The 24,091-nt window shown below is 40.8% G+C and overlaps 2 protein-coding genes across 6 annotated transcripts in view; both read right to left on the reverse strand.

Annotated features, from left to right (window-relative positions):
- Nucleotides 1–161: 161 nt before the first annotated feature.
- On the reverse strand, nt 162–8,298 carry RBM34 (RNA binding motif protein 34). Its single transcript, XM_072856393.1, has 10 exons — nt 7,710–8,298; nt 7,058–7,197; nt 5,270–5,489; nt 4,619–4,678; nt 4,013–4,056; nt 3,438–3,521; nt 3,158–3,221; nt 2,993–3,035; nt 1,235–1,353; nt 162–496 (listed from the first exon to the last, which is right to left on the reverse strand). The coding sequence occupies exons 1-10, from the start codon at nt 8,052–8,054 to the stop codon at nt 173–175; spliced, it is 1,443 nt and encodes a 480-aa protein (XP_072712494.1). The 5' UTR covers nt 8,055–8,298; the 3' UTR covers nt 162–172.
- Nucleotides 8,299–11,709: 3,411 nt separating this feature from the next.
- The window catches only part of ARID4B (AT-rich interaction domain 4B), a 94,773-nt gene continuing 82,391 nt past the window's right edge, over nt 11,710–24,091 (reverse strand). For all 5 annotated transcript variants that reach the window (XM_072856377.1, XM_072856373.1, XM_072856374.1 and 2 more), the window contains 5 exons: nt 21,926–23,137; nt 19,929–20,039; nt 16,975–17,190; nt 14,510–14,656; nt 11,710–13,477 (listed from right to left, as the gene is read on the reverse strand). In XM_072856377.1, the coding sequence (XP_072712478.1) occupies nt 13,347–13,477; nt 14,510–14,656; nt 16,975–17,190; nt 19,929–20,039; nt 21,926–23,137 (1,817 nt within the window). In that variant the 3' untranslated portion in view covers nt 11,710–13,346. The remainder of the gene's footprint in view (nt 13,478–14,509; nt 14,657–16,974; nt 17,191–19,928; nt 20,040–21,925; nt 23,138–24,091) is intronic.

Raw genomic sequence — 24,091 nt, forward strand, 5'->3', positions numbered from 1 at the left:
CCTCTGCTGGAGATGTATTCCTGGAACACGGTAATAAAACCATGCAGCAGCGGGGCAGGGACAGGGACCTCGTACTGCCTTCTGGGAGAAGCCAAAAACCCCAGCGTGAGTACCAAGAACAACTACAGCTGTATTAGCAAAAAAAATTTATGAGAGAACGCTCTTGTATACATCAATCTTTATAACAATAACAAACACTTTTATACGTTTGATTCTTATCAGAAGACCCTTTGTTTTTCCCAGCTTTATTTCTAGGAACAGTTTTTAGTCTTTTTGGTTTAGTGCTCTTCAACGGGATTGCTTTTTCACCAACAAAGGAATCACGAGAGCACCTCTTGTTTTTTAATGTGGCATCAACTCTGTCCTTAGGAGCACGAGACTGATCTGGAGTTTCCTGTGGTGCTTTCCACTTCTCTCCGCAGCGCTTCACTCGTATCTTTCTTCCCATCAGAAGAGAGTCATTGAGTTTCAGAGCAAGATGTACAGCATCCGTATTCTACAAGAACAGACATTCAGTTTAAAAGCAGCATTACTTCCAACTGATTGCTTTCAAATAGCTGCCTTTCTTTAATTTTTATAAGCAAGATTTTACCATAAAGAGTGCTCAAACTGCTCTATTTATTGAATGACACATCTCTGCTCCGCTCTAAAACACCAGCACACCCGGGTAGCCCATGCATCGAGGCAGATACTTGAAAATGGGCTATAAAACAGCCTACATGACACATGAAGGACAGAGGCAAAGAGATGAAGGAGAAACTGGGGAAAAAAGGTATTGGGCTGCAGGAATAAACTACGGAAGATGAGGCTGGGAGACTGCCATGAGAAAGCAAGCTGTATTGAATCCAAACTGGAGAGCCAGTAAACAAACCGGCTGCAGGAAAGAATTCCACTCATATTTTGACACATAAGAAATGGGAGAGCATTACAGTTATACCAAGCAAACTCATCTCTCCCTCCTTTAAGTCTTTCCCTTAAAGTTCAGTTCTTTCACCCCAATGTTTTACAAGTTTTCGTTGTGCACAACCTAAAATAGTTTGCTTTGTATCTGCTTGCACAGAACCGGTCTTCCAAGCTGCTTTTAATGTCCACAACGATGCTGCCTTTTAATGTCATATACAAATAAAAAAAAAAAATTACTAAAAAAAAAAGAAAATTAAAAGGCCATAAAGGCAAATACCAATTCAGATTTTGAAGAATTCCCAGTGTCCTGAAGCACACCATTCATACGTACCTCAAAGAGAACGTAGCCAAAGCCTTTACCCAAGCCGGTCTTTCTGTCTCTCACAATTCGCACTGCTACTACACCTCCACAGACAAAAAAGTGTTCTCGCACAGCGTCATCACTGATGTCTGCAGGCAAGCACAACAAAACAGATGCCTCTTCAGTCAAGACACACAGCTTTAGAAGCCAGGCCCAAATCCAAATATTTTATATTAACCAATTCAGGTACACAAACATATATATTTTAACATATAAATTAATATATAAATATATAGGTGCACAAATACCAATGGTTCAGAAAAATTCCAGCAAGTTAACAATGCAGGCTTTATAAAGGGCTATTTACTTTGATGGTTACTGATCCTCTAGCTTTGAAGAATAGAACATAAATCACAAATAAGAACGAAGGCAAAACTGAAATAAATTTTTCAAATAATTTAATTTATGGTTTGAACATAGTGGAAATTAAGATTCGTGCTACATTTTTGTAGCTCTATGCCAGAATCTCTTTTTAAGAATAATGCTGATGATAATGAGCTTGAGCTGGCGGTTCCTGAAGTCTAACGCTCATTGACTGAGCTGTGAATTTTAGCTGAATGGGGGAGAAGGGGTTTACAGTTTCCAACCACAGTTGCTATGTGATTATTCTGATAATGGCTGGATGCGTGAGGCTTTCTCGCTCTCATGCCTATGTGAACAGACAAGCGTGATGTACCGATACAAAAATACAGGTTATTCTCTTCCCCGTACAGGTATGCTCCATACTATGGTAAGTCCCTTTACACAGATATAATCGTATCTCTGCTAAGGGGAGGGGCTGAATTTAATAGTATGGGTTTAATTACAGCAATGAGACTTAGACGTGCTAAGAAAGGTTCAAGCTGCTTAAGTCAGAGCACTGCAAAATGTCCAAACTGTTTCTTCTGCAGGATGCACAGAGGAACATGCAGTACTGACACACACTCCACACAACAGGCATTAGCAACATCACCACAGTCAGATTTGTCACCTATCCAGATTTTCAGACAGGTGAAGTTTTAGTCTGAAGTCTACAGCCCGTTTGTTTCAGCATCACTGTCAGCAGTACGTGACACTGGCTCTGCATCAGGCCGTAGGCACAGGGCATACCTTCATCCTGTATATTTATGCATCCTGCCACCCCCAAGTAAGATGCTCGTCCCAAGCATCTTGACTCCATTAATACCCTCATGTGGACCACACCTGATGGCGATCCCTTCATCTACTCTCCACTCTACTCAGAAGCAGCTGAATATTCATCAAGCACTGACCTCAACTATACAGTAAGCACCTCCACATGGGTAACAACCGATTGCCAACAGCTGCCTGGACAGAGTCACTCACCCTGTGACTCAAAGACAGCATCAAAATGAGAAGCCATCACTATGTATCACTTGGAAGTAGTTCACAAACAGGTACCAGTACACGTTTAACAGTTTAGAAAGCTATGGCCTAGGCGGTTTAGTCATATTTACTTAAAAAAACATCAAGCAACAACAAGAACTAGAAGTGCTTGCAATTCTAGCTACAATAAAGAAAACAATTAATCTGCAGAACTTGCCAGAAACTTACAACGCCTTTAGGTGTTTCGGTTAAAAAATAAAACTGCTATTTAAAAAATTAATTCCAGCAAAAGATATTTAGCTACCTAAACATACTACCCTAAATATCAATAAATAAAAAATCCCTAATGTCAACATATTCCATAAACGTTAAGTAACAACGCATAACAATCCACTTTAGACTTACCATATGAGAGATTTCCCAAGAATACAGATCGTTTATTGTCATGCTAAAGAAAACAAGAGATACAAGACAGTAAGTTATGTTACAGACAAAAAAACAAAAACAAACACAAAACAAAAAACCACAAGCCCACAGAAAAGGGTTTCTCTAGTCACACCTCTTACTTACCGAACTCTTTTTTGATGCAATGTCAACTCTGATGTGAAATCCACTAGCAATTTCTGTTCCATTTCTTTTGTAGCCAAAAGCAAAGTTTTAAAAACAAAATGGGTGTTACTTAATTTACAATGTCACTGCATAGCTTTATTCCAAAAGCAAATTTACTTTTACGTTTGAAAAAACATTTTATTCTGATTCAAGCAAAAGAGAGGAGGTAGTTTAAATTTATCTTTTAACACTCTCTAAATCTGCCTCTTCAACAGGGAATGAGAACAAAACTGAGACTTACTCATTTAGAGCCTTAATGGCATCACATTCTTCCTTAAATACAACATAAGCATTAATGAACTTCGCATTAGGATGCACCTTATGCCTGGAACATGAGAGACACACATATTGTTTAAATAAATCTGATGTTGTGCAGTGCACAAGCACTTCTTGTTAAACACATTTATGCCTCCTCTTGTTTTGTGCACAGTAACAACTTTATGTCTCTTAAAGGTCAAGCTAGCCCCTTATGCCCAAGGGAGTTTCACTGTACATCTTACACAGCCTGTATATGCACCCTGATCAAGCTTCCCCAACTCATAAATACATCCAAAGGAATTAAAGACTCTTAGCATCTTCCTCCTTCCTAAAATATAGGAATTGCAGCCTAAGATAACTAATTACTTACTAGTATACTGGGCACATAATTATTTTTCACTTGTCAAGAAAACTTACATACACACAAGGTAATAATGTAATTACAAAAGAAAGAAACACAAAATTAAACAATTAACATAGCCAAATATGCAACAACCAACACTTAAAAATAATTTTTGCCTTGAAAAATAAAGCACAAAATTCACAAGAGGAACCTACTTTATTGCTGCTAACTTTTTGGATAAAGTATCTTCTGCTGGAACCTTTAAGATAAAAAGAGCTTTAGTTAAGTGGGCCTACTGTCAATTTATCTCAAATACTTGAAGAGAAAGATTAATTCAAACAGGTACCATTCCCACACAAAGTGATGTAGTCAGTACAGTGAACAAATGAAGTAACTGGCTATTCCTAGAGATAATCTAGAGAGACCTCAGAATTAGACAGCTTGCTTTGACTTCATCTGTTGCACTTCTTGAATTCCAGACTGTTATCTTCAAGTATTTTACAGAGTACACTGATTTACAATCATATGTGTCTTTGCTACTATGATTTAAAAACAAGTAAGTAATACCTTCGCTAAACAAGCAACAATAAAAGCATTCTTCTTAAGGAGAAAATACAGCTCTGATAGTATCAACTGCTGCTACAGGAAGAGTAAAATGTGATGAAAGGAAAGATGCATCTGCGGTGCCTCTGTGGTAAAACCTCCAAGGATTCTTCTAATGGCAAAAAATACACACCCAAACCCACTTCTGCACCAATGAATACTACCCTTTAAGATCGGAAACATAATTTTGTTATATAACGTTAGAGGAAATAACCTACCAAAGACCGGAATCGAATGGATTGTATCTGTCCATACTGTTTAAAAAGAGATTTCAGCGCCTAAACAGAAGATATTACAAATACTCAATACATTTTTTGCATCCTGGTAATAACGATTACTGTTGAATATTTATTAGTAAGATTGTTTTTACACTATTTTCATTTTACTTATACAAGGTCCATTAAAGGGCTACTAAAAATATGCAAATAATTTGTAACTGTTCCTGTGTTTCTTGTGGCAGCTTCTTATTCTACAGATTGCCAAAACTGAATTCATACACCTTACTATGGAAGAAAGTATAATTTAACGTATTTTATGCAACAATCTGAAGGATTATTTGCATTAAAAGTTAGAAGCAGTCTCTAGCTTTGTAATTGTAGTTCTCATTTATTAAGTCATTTTTCACTGAAAAAGAAACTAACCAATTCTACTAAAGAAAGAGCAACTGCATCCCCTGCTGTAAAAAGCCTAACTCCGGTAAAACAAGAGATTGCCTCTAGTGGTCTCTGATAATGAGCATCATTTCCTACTTTCCCAAAAAGCAATTTTAGTCACAAATACGTACGACTTCTCAGCTGGAAACATCCCCTCAAACTAAGGACTGTTGCAATTCTTTTCACTTCTCTAGCTGACAGAATCCACTCACATACCTGAACAGTACAGCTGACAGGCAAGTTTCCAACAAACACTGTTCTTCTGTTTACTGTTTCATCAGCCACCTTTTTTTTCTTCTGTTGTTTTACAGTAGTGCCTGTATCTGAATTAGCAACACTTTTGGTGATGGCACGAGAAGCCCCTTTTTTTTGCTTTGCCTTGTTTTGAACCAGTTTTTGCTCCTCCTCTTCATCTGCCTGCTCCAAAGCACTCTCCCTTATTAGAAAAAGACAAGCAAATTATAATTGATGGGAAAAAAACTTGAGGTCAAAGAATTGAAGCCTCCAAGATAAGTATTTTAACTTATCTTTTAAATTATGTTCAACATAAAATTTCAAACATTATTTTGCTTCTTATGCATTAAACAAACATATCTGACCATTCCATAACATGGAAAACTATTTGCTGTCCCCAGGACATTGCATTCACTATTTAGTAGGTGTTTAGTAGGTGAAGAAAGAATTCAGAAGTAAATCATTTTGATATCCTCTAAAACTGAAGGGGGGGGGGAAATTCGTCTTTGCGCGCTGGAACTAAGGAGAGATTTAGTTCTTCCCAGTATCCAGGGCACTCACAACAGACAATCCTTTGGGATCCATCCGTACACTAACAAACCTCTATCGGTCCAAACTTGCTGTTAACAGCATCAACAATCAGCAGACCTGAAGAAGCCTCTGGAAGGCTACCGACACCACAACAGCAAACAAAAGCTTCAGGGGCATGGAAGATGCAACAACACACAGTGTCAGAGAGAGGACATGGTGTTTGCCTGGAGCTACAATCAAGCAAACTTCATTATCCAAACTTCGCTGCACTGAGAGTAGCTTCCTGCCTGCATTGACAGCGTCTTGGTTCAACCCTGCGTATTTAAGGGAACAGACAGTGTCATAGAGTAGTTCTGTGTCACAGAAGAGGGCAAGTGTGCTAAGGACAACTAACTCTGTCTGGTAACTTGCTGCTGCTGAAACCGTCGCTGCTCCTTTGACTGCAGGTCTGCTGAATAAAGCCAGCTACAGTTAGAAAGCATCACCCCATGCCAGAGAGAACTTTTTGTCTACATCTACAACCTTTAGACCTGTTAGCTCTCTAACAGGGGGTTTGCACTTCACAGAATCGTTTAGGTTGGAAAAGACCTTTAAGATCATCAAGTCCAACCATTAACCTAACGCTGCCAAGACCACCACTATACCATGTCCCTAAGCACCTCATCCAAACGTCTTCTAAATACCTCCAGGGATGGCGACTCAACCACTTCCCTGGGCAGCCTCTTCCAATGCTTGACAACCCTTTTGGCGAATACATTTTTCCTAATGTCCAATCTAAACCTTCCCCAGCGCAACTTGAGGCCATTTCCTCTGGTGCTATCGCTTGTTACCTGGGAGAAGAGACCAACACCCACCTCACCACAACCTCCTTTCAGGTAGTTGTAGAGAGCGATAAGGTCTCCCCTCAGCCTCCTTTTCTCCACGCTAAACCACCCCAGTTCCCTCAGCTGCCTCTCATATGACTTGTGCTCTACACCCTTCACCAGCTTTGTTGCTCTTCTTTAGACATGCTCCAGCACCTCTTCATGGACCTACAACTTCAAGAAGCTGGAAGTATTTACTACTTTCTGGTGCAAACTGCAGAAAATTTTCACAATCTTCTTAAAAATAATCTTCTTAAACACAAGGTTCAAAACGAATAGTAGAACAGAACTTTATTTTTTCACTGAACTCATAATCTCATGATTAATCTAGATGTTGGGTTTTTAGCCTTACTATAAAAAGGTATCATCTGCTCACCTGTTTGCCAATTTTTTCTCTGCTTTTGAAAGTTCCTTCTTTCTAGCTTTCTTTGCTTTTATAGGAGGTTCTTGTATGACAGATGAGCTCTGGTCTTCTGACGCTTTCTCCACTTCTGTATGCTTTCTTTTCTTACTTTCCTTAAAAAAAACCCAAAACAAATCAACTTGAAAAAGCAAAATTCTGGAAACACCCTACTATTATTTTATATATTGTAATTCATTTGGAACACCACTAACTGAAGCCATCAGCTGCAAGAAGCAGTGCTTCTGACATCCAGGTCTGCCTGGTCACCTCTGCGCCCACCCCACCGGTCGCACCCACCCGCCCTCCTCACGGCATTGCCAGCCCTGAGGGGACCACCACATGGCGAAAAGCGACCTGCTACTCACCTCCTAGGAGGAAGGGCTCCTGGCTAATGGGGCTCCCTGGGAAGCCGCCCGCCCGCCCGCCAATCGCCCACGACCCGTTATTCGGCCCCCCTCGGGCACGAACGCGCAGGCAGGAGGGAACCGCTCCGCTGCCGCCGACACCCCCCGCCCCAGCCGTGACCGGGCCTCTGGGGGCAGAGCACCCACCGCCCGGCGGTTCGCGCCATCCCCGGCCCCCGGCAGGCTAGGAGGAGCACGGCGCGGCGCGGCGCGGCACCTACCCCCCGCACGGCCACCAGCATCGGCGGGGCAGCGGCGGCGCTGAAGAGGCGCGCGAGGGGCGCGGCGGGGGCCCCGCCCGGGCAGAGGCTGTCCGCCACCTGCCCCACCACGTACTGCTCCGCCTCGGCCCCGGCCCCGGCCCCGGCCCCGGCCCCGGCCCCGCGCCGCCCCGCCGCCTCAGCGCGCGCCCGCCCGCCGACGGCCGCCCCGCCTCGCCCCCGCGCGCGGGAAGGGCGCGCGATGACGGTCGTCCCCGTCCCCGTCCCTGTCCCTGTCCCTGTCCCCGCCGCCGCCGGCGGGTCCTGCGCCCGCCGCAGCTCCGCGCCCCTCCGGCGGCCCCTCATGGCTCCTCACGAAGTGGGGGGAAGCGATTGAGCGCGCGTCACTTCCGGCGCGCGGGACCGGAGCGGGCGGCCCCGCTGAGGGAGGGCGGCGCTGCGGGGCGGTGAGCGGGACCGGGCCGGTGAGGGGGACGAGGACGAGGACGAGGACGGGAGGCAGCGGGGTCGCCCTCGTAACGCTCCGTGGGGGGCGGGTGGTGAGGCGCCGGGCCCGGCGGAGGCGCCGGGAAGGGCGCCCTGCGGAGAGGCAGCCCCTCCGCGCCCGCTCCCTCTTCCGCCGCTCGCCGAAAACCTGCCCCGCGCCCCGCCCCACCCCGGGGGTCCGGCCCGGCCCGGCCCGGCCTGGCCCGAGTGGCGGGGAGTAAGCTCTTCCCAGCCACGACGTCAGTGCAGCGCTTGGGTTTCTGTGGGCGCGGGAGCAATATGAACACATAAAACATCAGCTGGGGCTGTTGCACTCGTTTTGGGGGAAAAACGCCTGTGGTACGTGGTTTCATTTATTTTCCAAGACCCTCGGCTCCAGGCCTGCTGCGCTCAGCTCCATCGGAGAAGGGAGACGGAAATTATTCCGTGATTACTTCTTTCTGTCTTCTCAAGCTGTTTCTACTTAAAATCACTGAAGTGGTTCAGCGTGCCACAAGTGGTTAAAAACGAGTGTTGCTCTTGTCTGCGGAAAGAATAACTTTCTTTGCCCGATGTTGCTGTGGAAGTACTTCTTACAGCATCCTTTCTATTTTGTCTGTCTTCATGAGTGCTATCCAGCCCGCATCCAGGATGAAGTTACAAAAACCCAAGCACACAAACCTCCCAAAACCCCAGCTGAAGCCTGTGCAAGATGTTCTCGTTGTCCTTGAACACAGCAGGTTAAATGGAAACCATCAAGAAGGTTGGTCTGTGCCAGGCTGCCTCACGCTCAGGCAGCGCTGCAGCTGAAAGACTGAAGTAAAGCCGATGGAAAACGGCTTACGCACACCATTTCATTAAGGTGCGCAATTGCCAAGGTGGGTGACCTCACGCCAAGTTCATAGGCAGAAAGCATCCCTCCAGTGCTCAGGCAGCCCCTTTCCAAAATAGACTTGGTATGTTACAAACACAACTGGGTTATAGAAAGAGCACAGAGCCACAGGCAGGTAAGCAGTTATTACTTAAACAGTCCTAAGAAGGCATTAGACCACCAGAGAGATCATCCTAAAGCATCACGTGGGCAGTTAGTTTCCTTCTGGATTGTTTCAGCTGTACCTGGGATCCGCAGCAGGCTTTTAAAGCATAGAAGGATTTTTCTGATGAAAAATCCCTGAAACCCAGTACTACTTCTGGGGGCATTTGAGGACTGTAGCCTGGGGGACAGGAAAAGGAGGAACCAGTCGTACCTCTTCCCCCCAGCTTCGCCTTATAGCCAGTAGAGGCGAGTGCTCTGGATCGTCCTGCTGCTGCAGCTACGTGGACAGGACTGGATAACTGATCCAACTGGGAAAGGCCCTTTTTTGTTAGGTTAATTCTCAAACAGATCGTTTTCCAACCCAGGCCGCAGTGCAGCTGATGCAGAAGGAAGTTTGATCCATTACTAACTCTCTGCAATTAGGCCCCTAATTGGGATCTCCTTTTAGACCTGCCTGTCCAGAATGTAATTTTAAATGCTAGATGATGTGATAGTAATGGGAAAGGCACAGGAAGTTACCAGGCACTTAAAGGCTGAAGGAATTATGAACAGCTCTTCTGTTGTATCATTTTATGCACTTTTTGAACGGCCAGCGTTGGCAGTTTTGTTGGCACCAACATCCAACTGAAGGCAAAACAAGTAATCCAGCTAGGGGATAAAGGTAAAGCGTTAGTCTTGACACATGCACCAGGCATCCCGTGTCTGGCCTTCTGGATGCCAGGAAAGGCAGGGACCCTCATTGATGGGGTCAGCCCAAGAGAATACACAAATTCTTAAAAACCAGTAGGTGGCTGCTGCGCTACTTGTATTGGCTTTTCCAATCTACCTGCACACAATAGAGCGGTTCTGTAGGTGACACAGGTGGGGCAGAACAGGCTGAACCATCAAAATACATCAAAATTACACTGGACAAGAGTTCAGCTGGCTGATTTCAGAGACGTAATTGCTGAAGCTCAACAAAAGGCGTACAGCCTCCAGGAGCTCTGCCAGAGAGCGAGTTTGAGCCCTGTGGTGACAGGAAAATGTCATGGCATGATGGAAACTACACAGTAACAAGTATGTACAAGCATTGGTGGAGACTGTAAATAAAGGGAGTCTGGAGCAATGAAGACAGCCTTCAAGTCTGACAGCCTGACAGTCTACACTCTCGGCTATTCTCACCACAGTCAAACGTGAGACACGCAAAACTGATTCTGTTGCTCAGCCAAGGGGTAAAGGATTAAGGAGGGGGTAGTTTGTCTCATTTTGCCTTTCAGGTCATGGTCCGAGCAGGCACTCGAGTATGGGCAGAGCCCAGCAATTGCTGGTAGTGGGAAACTTTCTCTGCTGTAAGCACAGAGTGCATGCCAAGCAGGGAGCACACCCACATTTAAAGCTGTGTTACAGTACATAACCTGAAAAGCTGCTCAAATTTGACTCACTGGAACATGGGATAGAAGTGCCTGGCTAACAGTTTGCCAAAGGTGCCTTCCTTTGTAACCACTGGGACACAAGCAATGTGGAACCTGGGGAGTACCATTTACAGACACGCTTCACAGAAAGAGATGCAATATAAAACATCCAGAACAGATTTTTGACTCATCATTAAACTGCATGAGAAGTACAACAAAAATTAAATAATCTCTGTACTAAAGAACAGCAAAAATCCTATTTATGCAAAAACTCAATTTGGGAGTGGGGAGGTGACTAACGATCCCTGCTTTAAATAAGTAAACAAAAAAATCCTCTCATAGAACATGAGAGCCAACAATTGTCACATCAAAGCAAAAATGCTGCCACTAAAACTGGGAGCTGATCAAGAACTAGTAGTGAGTGGAGAGCTGAATTTGCTCTTGTTTGCCCAGATGTAGTTCCCAGTTAATACTCATTACGCCTACTGAGACTGAAAGGCAGAATTAAAAGTATTACAACTGTGATTCTGCTAAACTTAAACACATGTAAATATCCCGAGTAGCCCCACTGAAATTAGAATTACTCCTGTCAGTCTCAGATCACCAGTAATTAACACCACAGTCAATGTTTCCAAAGCTTATCATCGTTTGTTATTTATCAGTCTCATCAGTAATCTGTCATTTTGCAGGTGTAACAGCATTTTGGTGAACTGAACTACAGTGACACATGATGTAAACAGACAACACAAAGTTTTATTCCAGTTTCACTTCCACTGAATCTGAACTTGAGGCAGTCGATATTAGGAGTCAGCAAGTATCTTTGGGAGCTTGCTTTCAAACTACCCGAATTAACGTGAATCAAAATTCATCTTTATTTCAACTGGTGCTGCCTTAGCGATGTCAATGGGCCAAGCTTTCCCACTCTGCTGAAAAAGAGGATGAATTCGAATTAATCGCTAAGAGGAAAATTAGGCCAATGTACCTGCTCTAGCTTATCTTTATATGCCTATTACACCACATCAAAGATCATTTGCTAAACTGATTCTGCAGCTTGATGTCATTTTAATGAACACACTCTGGTTGCTTAATTAAACTGTTAGAAACAAAATCAGGGATTCACAAACTATGGCATTTTATTTCAGAGGCCTTTGCTTACATTTGTACAATATATTACATAATTCTCCATTTTCTGCAGAACCTAATATATATTTTATAGCTTTTTTCTATAAGCTTTTCCTTCAATGTTTGTCAACAAATTTTTACAGTCCTGTACAATTCTGAATACTTTGAAACCATTTTCAATAAAATCAGTTAACCTTAAGCACACACTACGAAGACTGAAAATGCTTTTCTTAGAAAAGTCAAATGTAAAGGATTCTGACACTCTAGCATCTACAAACAAAATGCTTTGAATTCTTACATGTTGTATTGCCAGAAAACAAAGAAAAAACATGCCAGCCCCTATTTCCCCAGGCAAAATAAGTACACAGAACTACAATTAAAACAGTAAAACAATCTGTACAATAAAGTACTGTGTATTAACAGTGCCAGGTATTAAATAGCTTGAATGAACACTTCCGCAATATACAAATGTCTTACAAAGGTATATAATTAACAGGAGAGAGCTTGGGATCCATACAACATAAAATCAATACAAGTGAAAACAGATTGAAGTTGGTTTTGGAATTTGTACAAGGCATTTAAAAAATTAAATGTCTACCACTCAGCTAGCTATTTATTTTAAAAACAACTACCCTTTTGTGGCAGTGTTCATATCAGCAACCACAAATTATAACCGCACACCTTACTCTGTCTTGAAGTCCTCTCCTTGAAGCTCGTAATAAAATAAGCATTACAAATGAAATATTTGTTGCTTTAAGGGAAAAGAAACATTTACAGGAAAACACAAAAATATAACTGTTATAATCCATTATGAATAAATATACACTTTAAACTGGCTAAATACAATCTTTATACATTAAGATTTAATACAGTTTGTTAGCCATTTTCTTCCTTTTTCATAATGTATTTTATCAAAATTAAAAAAAAAATACTGTTTTATAGAAAAATGGCAAAGTACAGTAGTTTCATTCCAATTAATGGGTTCTTAAAACCCAGAGTAACCTATTTAAGCCTAATTCAAACCTGTAAACATTAGTCAGTCTTTTTGTTTTTTAAAGGAATCCTCATATTTGGTTATCAGGACTGATGTCAAACATCCTACTAACTGCAGGTTTTGAATTGAATACATGTGCTTGACGTATACAATTAAAGCCACTATAAGGTGACTTAGCAGTTAAAAAACAATTAGCTTGTACAAATGAAAATAGGTTCAATATTTGTCATAAATAAATGGAAAAATATCAAATGTTCCAGCTTTAACAAAATACCAGGGAATACAGTAAGCCTTACCACATTTATTTAGATCAACCCAACAACTATATGCTTATTGTACTGTCTCTACAGGCAGTGAACAGCCTTCGTTTGCCACAGTGGAAGGCCTTCGAGTCACTAGACTTACAATTCCCAGACAAGTTGGAAACAATTATTGCTTGAGGAAAAGCAGTTTGTTGTACTTTTTCTTCGTAAAAGTGCACTTAAGTGCAAAGTTAGCTTGTCAAGAAACAACTTTAAATACAAAATAGTGCTTGTCTGAATTTTGTGCCACTGTGCAGTATAAAAAAAAAAAAAAGAGAGTGGCCCTCAGCAGCCATTAAGTGCAAAGTGCTTTGGCAAGTCCTGCTGTCACCTGCACTCAACTGACATTCCATTCTGTGATGAACTTGACATAGATGGTTCTGCTAAAGTTAACATAACTGCAGCCGTAATGGAACTAGAGGAAGGTGATGAGGAGGAAGATGACGTAGTAGCAGCACCTGCACAGGAAGAGGAAAAACACAGGTTATAAAAATTTACAAATTAAGCAATAAAAATGTTTTCCCATTCAACAACAAGCATTGGTATATACTGACTCCAGCAATGAATGCCTAATAATTAAAAATAAAAAAGCTTCCATTCCCTAGTTTTTGTGGGAAATACTCCGAGAGGCAGCTTCGGCCGTGTACAAGACAGCATGGCATTGCCCCTTGCAGCCCTGGTTCACTGACCACCCAAATCAAGGGCCCAGCCAGAGGATGCCAGAGCTCATTCCTGACCCGCAAGCACAGTCAACTGTTCCCTTTCTTTCCTGTGGGAATCAGCACAGGTAGGGCCTTGTCCCAGCACTGAATCTGCATATACACCCTGCTCCGGCAACCAAGAAGCAACTGCAGTTCCCGTGTGATGGTTGCAGCCATAAAATCTTACACTACACATGGCATTTCACTCTTTCTTCTTGTACTCAGTGAACTCTTAAATGGGCACATAAACAAGATGTGGAGAAAATAATCCTTTTAATGCTGCTAGAAGCAGGCACACTAGAACATTCCCTACAGCAATACGTAAAGCAGCTTCAGGGAAATTAGATATTTAATTGATGGTCTCCCTTAAACTCATAAACAGATGACTTATCCTAAGGGGAAAGCACTAACTAGACACACAAGCAATACTATAGTAAATTACTGTGTAACTTGAAGTTGTTATTAATAACCTTAGATACTTTGGTCACTGCTTAGAAAAGTTTATTTTTCTGTAAATTTTTTTTCTGTATAAAGTAGTTCTGCCTAAACAAAATGAAATAGATTGCATGCTTTTTTAATGTTTTTCCCCTTACATAGTCACTGGATATCTGAACCGTACCTTCTAAAGATCATAAAATAACTGTATATAGCGTTGAAAAAAAAAACCAAACAAAACCACGCTCCTAATGGCACACATCTCCCTAAAAACAATCCAATTCTTATTAACACCTTAATAACATAACATACAATTTAGCCCTCTAAAAGTAGAATTTAGTTCCTAGCACTTACTTTCCCGCTCTTTTTTCTTTAAGCGCTTTCTTCTTCGGTCAATGGAAGCCACCTCAGATTTCAAGGACAGGTAATGTTTCCTGATTTCCTGCAATTTTTCTTGGAGAACTGTTATGCGCTCGGCGCTAGTCAAATTTTCCAAGTCAGCTGCAAGTTAAAAAATCTCTGTTAATTATTGTATTGCAGCATTTCCAAAAACTTCAGAATTTCAGTGAAGTGGGTAGTCCCCAAATCTCAGTGATGTGCTTTGAGGTACCAGACAGCAAAGCCAAGAAACACAGCATCAACAGCTGCTGTTTATTATTACAAACTTTGTTCATTTTTTATTATTTTTTTTTTTAAATACCACCATAGATACACTTTTTTTTTAAGGAAGTGGGAGAGGAAGAAAATGCATGCATTTCCCTCCCCATAGGAAGGAAAAGAAAAAAAAAATTAAGACAACTGGTGAAAACAAAGAGGCCAAAACTAGCTTTGAGCCTGTTGTTTTGAGTCCTTCCTAGAGCTCAGTTTGGCTTAATACACCAGGAAGGTCAGTCTTGCCCGACTTGTCTTTGTTGTTACAAAACAAGCAGGTTATGACAGGAATCTGAATAGCTGTGGGGTGGTTCTAATCGAGTCCATAGCATATGGGCCATAAGGTATAACTATACAGGCCTCCTCGCTGGCATCCCAACATGGGGATGTCGATGGACACGGCCAGCACAGGAGCTGCTGCTCCGGCTGTTTCCAGCTGGGAGCTCTCCACAGCATGGCACACAGCTGTGGGGGGCACAGGCAGGAGGAACACTCTCCATTCAGTCCTTTTCAGCCACAGGTAAGCCACACTGGAGACCCTCCATTCGAGGACATTTAAGAATCACTTAAACTACTGTGGGGCGCAGAATGCGCTTCATCAGCCTATAATGAAGGTAGCACCAAAAGACCAAAAGCCACAACTATATTAGACTGTGGGAAGATGAGGAAAGCTCAGAGGCATTGCAGGTGTCTTAGACCTCTGCAGTGGCAGGAGATGTGTTAAATACCACTCCAAAGTCCAAATTCTGCAAAGCACATTTAGCACGTGCAATGTAGCCAAGGTAGAAAGAAAGGAAGGAGCAAAAGCTCTTTAAATGTGTTGCACAGGAAATCTGCCCAATGAATCTCAGCAGGCCGATAAGCGACAATAAAGACCTACTACATTACACAGTCCTGAAGAGCAGCAGAATATAACTTGACTGTTAAGTACTAGGAGAAAAATACTTTTAAAAGTAGAGTAACACTGAGCTTCAGGGCTGAAGAGAAAAAAAAATGCAGGGTCAGATTCTCTCACCGCAGAAACACCTGGCTAAGTGGAGAATTCTCTGGGCATAAAAGAACACTGCTGGCAAAAAACAAAAAAAATTCAGCAGATGTGTCTGCACAGTGTGCTCTGTCAGCTCTTTCCTGTTCCCACTTTACACAAGGAACAGCTGCCTTCACACAGCCTGGGACAGAGCTCAGAAAAACCTGGAGCATAATGCTCTGGAGAACTTCAGAAACTTGACATACACTAAGGTCATCTGTGAATACTAGATGAGATACTATGGATTACTTTAAGAAGTAATTTAAACCAGTCCCACCACACAGTTTCAATTTGACCTTTAAAAGCAAAGAGAAAGCAACTCATGCAATGCTATACATCCATGGTTGGTACTAAGGACAACAGTTGCTGACTAAACAATTAAATATGCAGACGCTGTAAGAGAGAGGGCTAAAAATATCAAGTTTATGTTTTTAAAGCTATTTTCATTTGTTTGCTTATTGTTATATTGAGGAAGAAGGCTTCAATCACCTAATATTTTATCTTCTCTTTTCTCCCCACTGCCAATAACACTGCAATAGCATACACACACAGAGAGGCAATTAAGAAGTTGCTTTAATATCGAGGCATTAATAAGCTACTGAACTGTTTTTCAGATAGCCAAATGCATGATCCTTTCAACACTGCTCACCCCTAGCTATACGTGTACCCGCAGCTGACTGACACAAACACACTGAAAGTTCTTAGTACTAGAAACAGTAAACATGTCCCAGTTCACTAAGGCAAAATGGAAGGGGAAAAAGTTACAAATCTATCATGTAAATGCCTGAACAATAATTAGAGAATGAGGAGTAAAACAGCAAGAAAATATCAACACAAGAAGCACATATAGTAGATAACATTCATGCCAGAATGACAGGTCTGCACAGGATGGCAAGAACAGCAAGTCAGCGCAGGAGCCATATCTAAAAACACTATTGAAGAGTGCGATATAGGCAGTGTCCTGCACTGCAATTGCAAAAAAAAAATTATTTTTTTAAAAAATCAGGATTTATCACAAAATTAAGCAAACTGAGGATGGAATAATTTTAGGGGAAAAAAAAACAAAATACACAAAATTCAAAAAGCCTTCTTATACTATACTGCAAGACCACATCAGGTGTGTTTCAGAGAAAATACGTACACATTTGAAAACTCCATTTGTAAACTTTGGGCAAACGATTATTCTGTTCTTTGAGATCAGACTCCTTCTCTCCATTTTTCCCACATTTTCCTGGAGATTGTGTTCTTGCAGGTGATTTGGTTTGGTGAGATTTCATGCCAGTAGAAACTGATTTCGCTGACTGAGACTTGGACACACTTTCACCAGCAGATAGTTCTTCACTGTCACTGCTGTTTGCTGAATAAACAAGAAGGTATATTGTTACAAAACAAAGCAACCTTCCTGCCCAAACCAAAGCTTATCAGAAGCTACCCCTGTGCTGATTTTCATATAAAAGGAGTTTATTTCACCAAAATCCTTTTACTCTAAAATGATATAATCCATCCTGGTATAGAAGCTTGGCACACAGCTCTTTGGATCACTACTGCCTAAAGACAGGACTACAAAACAGGTATATAACTGGGCCCCTTTAGTTCTGGCACACTGCAAAAAGGAAACCTTGCACTGGAAACACCATCCAGTTAGTTTCTGTGCAGGTAGATTCATAGCTATTACGTGGACCTATGGGAACCAACAGAGCTAGAGGGTGGATAAAAGTACCAGACTGTGGCTCCACAACCCATCCTCAATACTGATAAGTATATTTCTGCAAGTGTGTGTGCGAGAACGTAAGGGGGTTGTGTAGGAACACACTACTTGTAAGGAGATTCTTGAATACAATCCAACTGCTCAGGGTCTGTATAGGGAAGGTGCACTCTACTCTCTGAAGAGTTCAAGACAGCATCACACTTGTTGCTTTAGAACCATATCCGTACATAAATTGCCTACATTAGAAAATAAGGCAAAGAGGCAGTCCACATGTCAATGTAAGTGCAAAAGTTATCCATGTATTTCTGCTTATGGGGCTATACTTTTTCTAAAACAGTTAGCAAGACTGATTGTTACGTCCTATCTCCTGTTTATCTTTTTTTAATATTGTTTTCTAATACAGCATTTGATATATACAAACCTCTATCCTGTTTTAGAGGTACTAGTTACAGGCAAGCTTTTCACTGTACTCCTAGGACACGTAGCAGAAATGAGTAAACAATTGGCCTTTTTTCTTAGCCTTATGTCACCTTTATTTATTTTAGGTTTTCTGTGCTAAAATGACTAGCAATAATCTGAATTTGCATGACATCATCTACAAAAATCCTCAGACATGAGGATCAAATTCTTTAATTGCAGAACATCATCTTCAGCTGACCCAAAACAGAAGAACTTCACCGCACACTGAAATAATTTTAACTATAAAGCAACAGGCTGAACTGAATGCAGTTTTCTAACCAAACCACCCAAAGGACAGTAACAAAATAATCTGTCTAAAAGACATGATTTATGAGTAATGATTGAAAGGATGAAGCTTGTTTAGCATTACAAAAATAAAACTGGGGTGGAAGCAGGGGCAAGAGATTATAACTCAACAAAAGCCTAGTGAAGCACTGGAATAAAATGCCTAGGGAAGCTGCAGAATCTCCATCATTAGAGTTGGTTTTAAAAACATGTTCAACTAATATTTATTAAGAGAAACATATGCCTCAGTTGTACCTGCCCTAGGTGTTGACAAAAAGAACCCTGAAAGTGCCTTTTGGTTCTGGTCTTTATGATCTGGTGATCTACACCGGAGAAACCAAACACCAAGATACACATGGTATGAAAGAACTTAGCTGGCTGCAGAGCTGCCTCTGTCTGCTGGCTTAATGCAAAAGCAAGAGCTACAAAAGCAGCTTTACCTGGTATACCTGAATTTTGCAGAAGGCATTTTTTGCTCACAACTGACTCCACATTTTATCTATTTATTGCCCTTATTACATACAGCAGTACCTGACGCCTAACAAACAGTGCATACACACCAAGGACTGTACACAGTACAAGAAACAATTCTAGGTTTGAAGTGCTTGCATCCTGATGAAGACACAGGTTGAGAAAAAGGGATAAATTCACCAAATCAAAGGGAAAAATGGCAAGGCTAAAAATGTTGTATTAGTTCTGCAAATTCAGTTTGTTTTGTTACTATAATTCCTGGGGTGAGGGAAGAAATAAGGATTATGGAAGGAGGAGATTAGTGAAATGAAATGAAAAAGGATGAGAGAACGTGAAGAGGAGATCAATGAACATGAAGGATAGGTGGGGTCAAAGCAGGTACCAGACCAGAAAGTACAGACTTTTAGTAAAAGCTGTCAAGAGAAAGAAGGGGGGGGGGGGGGGGAAGGCATAGCATATGCTTTCTATCCTTGCTTTAACTGTGGGGTTTTTTTACAGCTATCCTCCCGGCTTCACTCTCCAGCTGACTGTTCCCTGCTATTTTTTATTAACAGTGAAATGAGGCAGTAACTGATCTTGCTGTCTCCTGAACACGTGTGCACGTCTCTAATACACCTCTGCTTTTATTAAGCTTCTCTTCCCCAGTACTGTGGTTTCTATTCCAATTAGCCTCTACAACTACGAAAAAGCTGCAAAAGCTGCATTATTTACTGAAGATGTAACAGAATATATAGGAAGAAAATAGCACCTATATTTTTCTGGAATTCTTTTCATATTTGCTACTGGAAGAGATACTAACCTCTAAAAACTCATCTTGCAGAAAATATAAAATATAATTTAATCCAGGCCCCCTCTAAAACACACAGCTGTCATGCCACAGAGATTCCTGTCCCAATTCTACCAAGTGTGAAATACTCACTCTTCTTAGTCTTCCTGAATTACACGATGTTAAGGACCTCTTAGAAATAGGCCCAGAAATAACACAAGACATTTAAAAACACTTTGGCATTCAGCAAGAGTAGTTTCCTCATTTAAACAGTATTAAGAATTCCCTGATGAGAACATTTTGTCCTAATACATTTTTTATTTCCAGACTTCACCTCCTACAATCGTTCAAAAAAATGACACAGTACTTTCACACATTTCACTTCACACTGAGCTGCTGTACTTACCAGTTTTACTCTTCTTTTTGTTGTTCACAGATGTTTTGTGGCTTCTTTTCTGCTTTTTTGAGGAGCTGCCTCCTCCCTGAGCATCTTTAAGTCTTTTTTGGCCTGTACAGACTGGGGGGGAATAAAGAAACAGAAATTAAATAAATACTCGCACTTCTGTTTGTTTTTCTCAGTCTCAAAAAAAGCACTTCAGAGCTTAAGTTTGTAGACAACAATGCGACTGTTCCTGCCTATCCCTAATATGGCTCAGCTTTCTACTTATATTGACAAGGGCAGGTGAAGGAGGATAGAAGGCAGACAAAGTTTGTTGGTTAAAGTGCACATGTAAGACGATTTAAAGTAACTTTCCTGTATGCATCATCAGAATTTCTCTTGAACCACAGGAATTTTTATTTTTTTAATACTGTAATTTAAATAACAATACATTTATTCGAAAAACTTATCAAGAACTACTGGAACTGAAAAATGCTCAAAAAAACCCTGTCACACTTGGAAGCTGTGAGAAAAAAATGAAACTATCACTTGTGATCAGTAACTACATTAATTGAAAGTATTAAAAACCAAAAAATCTTAGATAATGTTAAAAAACAAGGCAACAAAAAAAGGTGGCAAACAAAAAAACAAAGGAAAAAGTCTACTTTTTCCTCTTGTAGTCACAAATACCAGCAGAAAAGGAAGATAAAAGAATTCTAGTACACCTGTTAAGAGAGCAAATTTTAGGAGTTGTACAAACGTTGTTCCACAACCACCTGAATTACAGATTAAAAATGACTCCTGTAACAAAACCATTTAAATTAAGAAACCCAATTTTCTAAAACAGGCAGCATGCTGACAAAATCAGAGAGGAAGTTAAAGTCTAATGCATGTAAAAGTAATATTGTGCAATAGTGTAAAACTGTTTTCATGTGGCAATAATTTCCTTTTATATAAAAAAGCAACAAATTAAGTTCTAAACCTACACACTTATAATTAACAAAGCAATACAGACATATTTATTGAGGGCTACATATTCACCTCTTCTGAACTCTCTCCTTGGTTTAAGGAAACACATTTTGTTGCATTCTTTCAAAAGAAGAATTCGAACAGAATGATGAAGGTAATACACCTTAAGGGCATTTTGAGAAAATTCAGTTAATTAACAACTGAAATCTGTTTAGATGAAGAAACCACTTCTGTCATCTCAGGATTATATTCAGACATGTTTTTTTTCCTTTTGTATTAATAATTTTTGAGGCACTTTGACACAGTGAAAGTAGCTGTATTTTTGATGGAACTGTAAAAGAGCCAGCAACTTTCACAAAAAAGCTTTTTGGATCCAGCCTTGCAAACAGTTAAAAAACAGGCAGCAGTACACTGACATCACATGCACAAGTGTTGGCAGTGTTTATTATCCCCTATTCTCTAGTGGTCTCAGGATAGGAACTTCAATCTGCAAAATCACATCTGAAAGTGAAACATAGCTAATAAGGTCAATGTTTGTTATCAGCTTGACTTGTATTTTTTTTAACACATTAATTTCAAAAGATGCAAGTTTGAAATGGTTGCCTAAGCATGCAATAATTGGCACTTTCTCCCCCCAAATAAACAGCTTACAGAGAATCAAAACTTTATGTAAGAAACAGAATCTTCTACTTGTAAGCAAGGTGTAACACTCAAAATGTATCCATCTTGCTACAATAAATATTGCTTATACAATGTATTACAGTTTGCTCTGGGCTTTTCTTGCCAGGTCCAGTATAAACCTTATTCTTGCATACTTTATTCCTCATTGAAACCAGCACAATTCCTAATGAAAGGCCAAGAAACTTCCTGGCAGATTGTATTTTATTCACTAGATGATTATGCCATTTCCACACATCTGAAGTAGACAGCAGGCTACTACTTCCTCCAACAACTAACTTTCCAGCAGTGTAACCATAACAGAACGAAAATACATCAGCAATGCTAAAATGAGAGCTAGTTGGGTTGAAGGCAGCTCTGTTTACCCTTTTCTTTACCTTTTTCAGTATGCTCTGGCTCTGGTTGATTACTACTACTGGAGCTGACGCTGGCATCAAAACCTGTTGGAGAAATATTTCCCTCAGACTGGAGGTCTTGCAGCTCCCCTGCAACACTGTCCACCTCTATTGTGCTATCTGTTTCACTTTTAATGCTTCGTATCTCTTCTTGATTTGGTGGTAGCATCTCAGAGACAGTGACACTGGACTGATGTCTACTGGACTCCGTTACTGTTACAGATGAAGGCGATTCAGGAGTTGTAGGAGGAGTATTTAGCACTGAATTACTGCCACTGCTGGGAAATTCAACTTTCTTTTCGCCCACTTCAGTCGGCTTCTCCTCAACAGGTTTAACATCCACACTAGCTGGCAAAGATTTTTCAAGTTCAGAGCTAGGCAAAGAAATGTCTTCTTCTGCAAGAGTCTGAAGCTGCTCCTCTGCTGCAGCATCCTCAGGAGCAGCATGTGGAGGGGAGGCAGCAGCTTCAGTGTCAGAGTCCGAGAACAGTTCCTTCAGCGTTTTCTTCGGCCATTGTCCCTGAATACTTGACCAGACATCTTTTCGATCCTTCGCTCTGGTGTTCTGAAGTCTTTCATCAGAGTTATTTAGAAGCTTTATTCTTTTCTCTCCCACTTCAGAAAATCCTGAGTAGAAAGTACTTGTCCGTAAAGACTTCCTTTTGTCCTCTAGTCCATTGTACTTTTTAGTTGGAGTGATTTTCAGTTTAGTTTTGTCTTCCTCATCTTCATCTGAGGAGCTGTTACTGCTGTTTTCTAAACTAAGGGAGTCTTTGTTTTTGGACTTCTCATCCTTTCTATTAGGTGACACAGTCTTTAAAGATTCCTCTGCAACACAGTATCTTCGTTTACCACGTTTTACCTGTGGTTTTGCTGTTTTATCCACTACTTCCTTTTTTACATCCTTTCTCTTCTTTGTGGCTTCATCTTCTCCATCGGAGTCAGTATCTTCAGATAACTCTTCCACCTCTTTTCGCAATCTGTCAGGAGACTTGGATCCCGACTTGGGCACTACTACATCTGTCAGAGCTTTAGTTTCTTCTGGGAGGGATGAACTGCTCTGTTCTTCTTTTAGACAGAGTTCGTTTTTATCTTGGCTTACAGCTTCATGTTGAGATTCATCTTTGCCATCAGCATGTACATTCGGGGCACTTTGGTCATCTTCCTGCTCACTATCATCAGAACTTTCAGAAGCTAATTAAAAATAAATAAAAACAAAACAAGAAAAGTTTGTCTTGATTCTGGTTACAAAGAATTCTTAAAAAAAACTAAAGAAAACTGATATGAACACATGCTACAGGAATCTCATCTCTAGTAGTATATATTTTAAATGGTACCTCCTGAAGACTTCAAAAATTTATTTCCTGTTCTATTAGAAGGTATAATGGCTAGATTAGAAACTACGAAAATTCTGTATTATACCGTACATCTCCAGGAATTTCTGAAGACATGGAGAAAGCATAGGATCCATAAAATACAAACTTCTGCATAATTAACCAAAACAGAATTTGAAAGATGTGCTTAACAAAAACTCTGAATATTTCTTATGGTTTACAAATACTACTATTATCTGCCCTTTTTCCAAAGCCCAGAACAGAGACAGCATTTTCCCTGGAGAACCCACAATCTAAAAGGACAGAACAACAAAGACATTGGATAATTTCTAACAAGCCAACCTGATGACCAGCCTGGAAGAAGGAAGTGAAAGCATTAATGAAAGGCACTTGGAGAACTATATGAACAAGAAGAGTGCAGGGCAACAGTAAGAAAATTCGGGGTCAGGAATAAAGAAACTGAGAAAAGAAGAACAAAGATACAATGAGAGAGGAATCAACAACAAGCCCGTTCAATGGGAAAAGGTATGGATACAAGGAGAAACAATGAGAATTGGCTCAAATATATGGGTAACTCCTTGATTTGCAACTCATCCATTTTTGCTGGCATAGCTAGTTTAATTCTTCTTGTCTTACTTCCCACCTCTCATTCTCAATTCCTCACTAAAACTCACCACCTCTCTAAAGATGATAATGTAACTAATGACAGAAGAAAAGCAATACTGTCAAAGAAATTCACTGAAATGATCGAAGTTGAATTAACTTTTTAAAAAATGTTTACTGAAATACAACAAACTTAGAGGAGAGCACACTA

The sequence above is a fragment of the Ciconia boyciana genome, chromosome 3 (assembly GCF_034638445.1).
Source record: "Ciconia boyciana chromosome 3, ASM3463844v1, whole genome shotgun sequence".
In the NCBI taxonomy this organism is placed as follows: Eukaryota; Metazoa; Chordata; class Aves; order Ciconiiformes; family Ciconiidae; genus Ciconia; species Ciconia boyciana.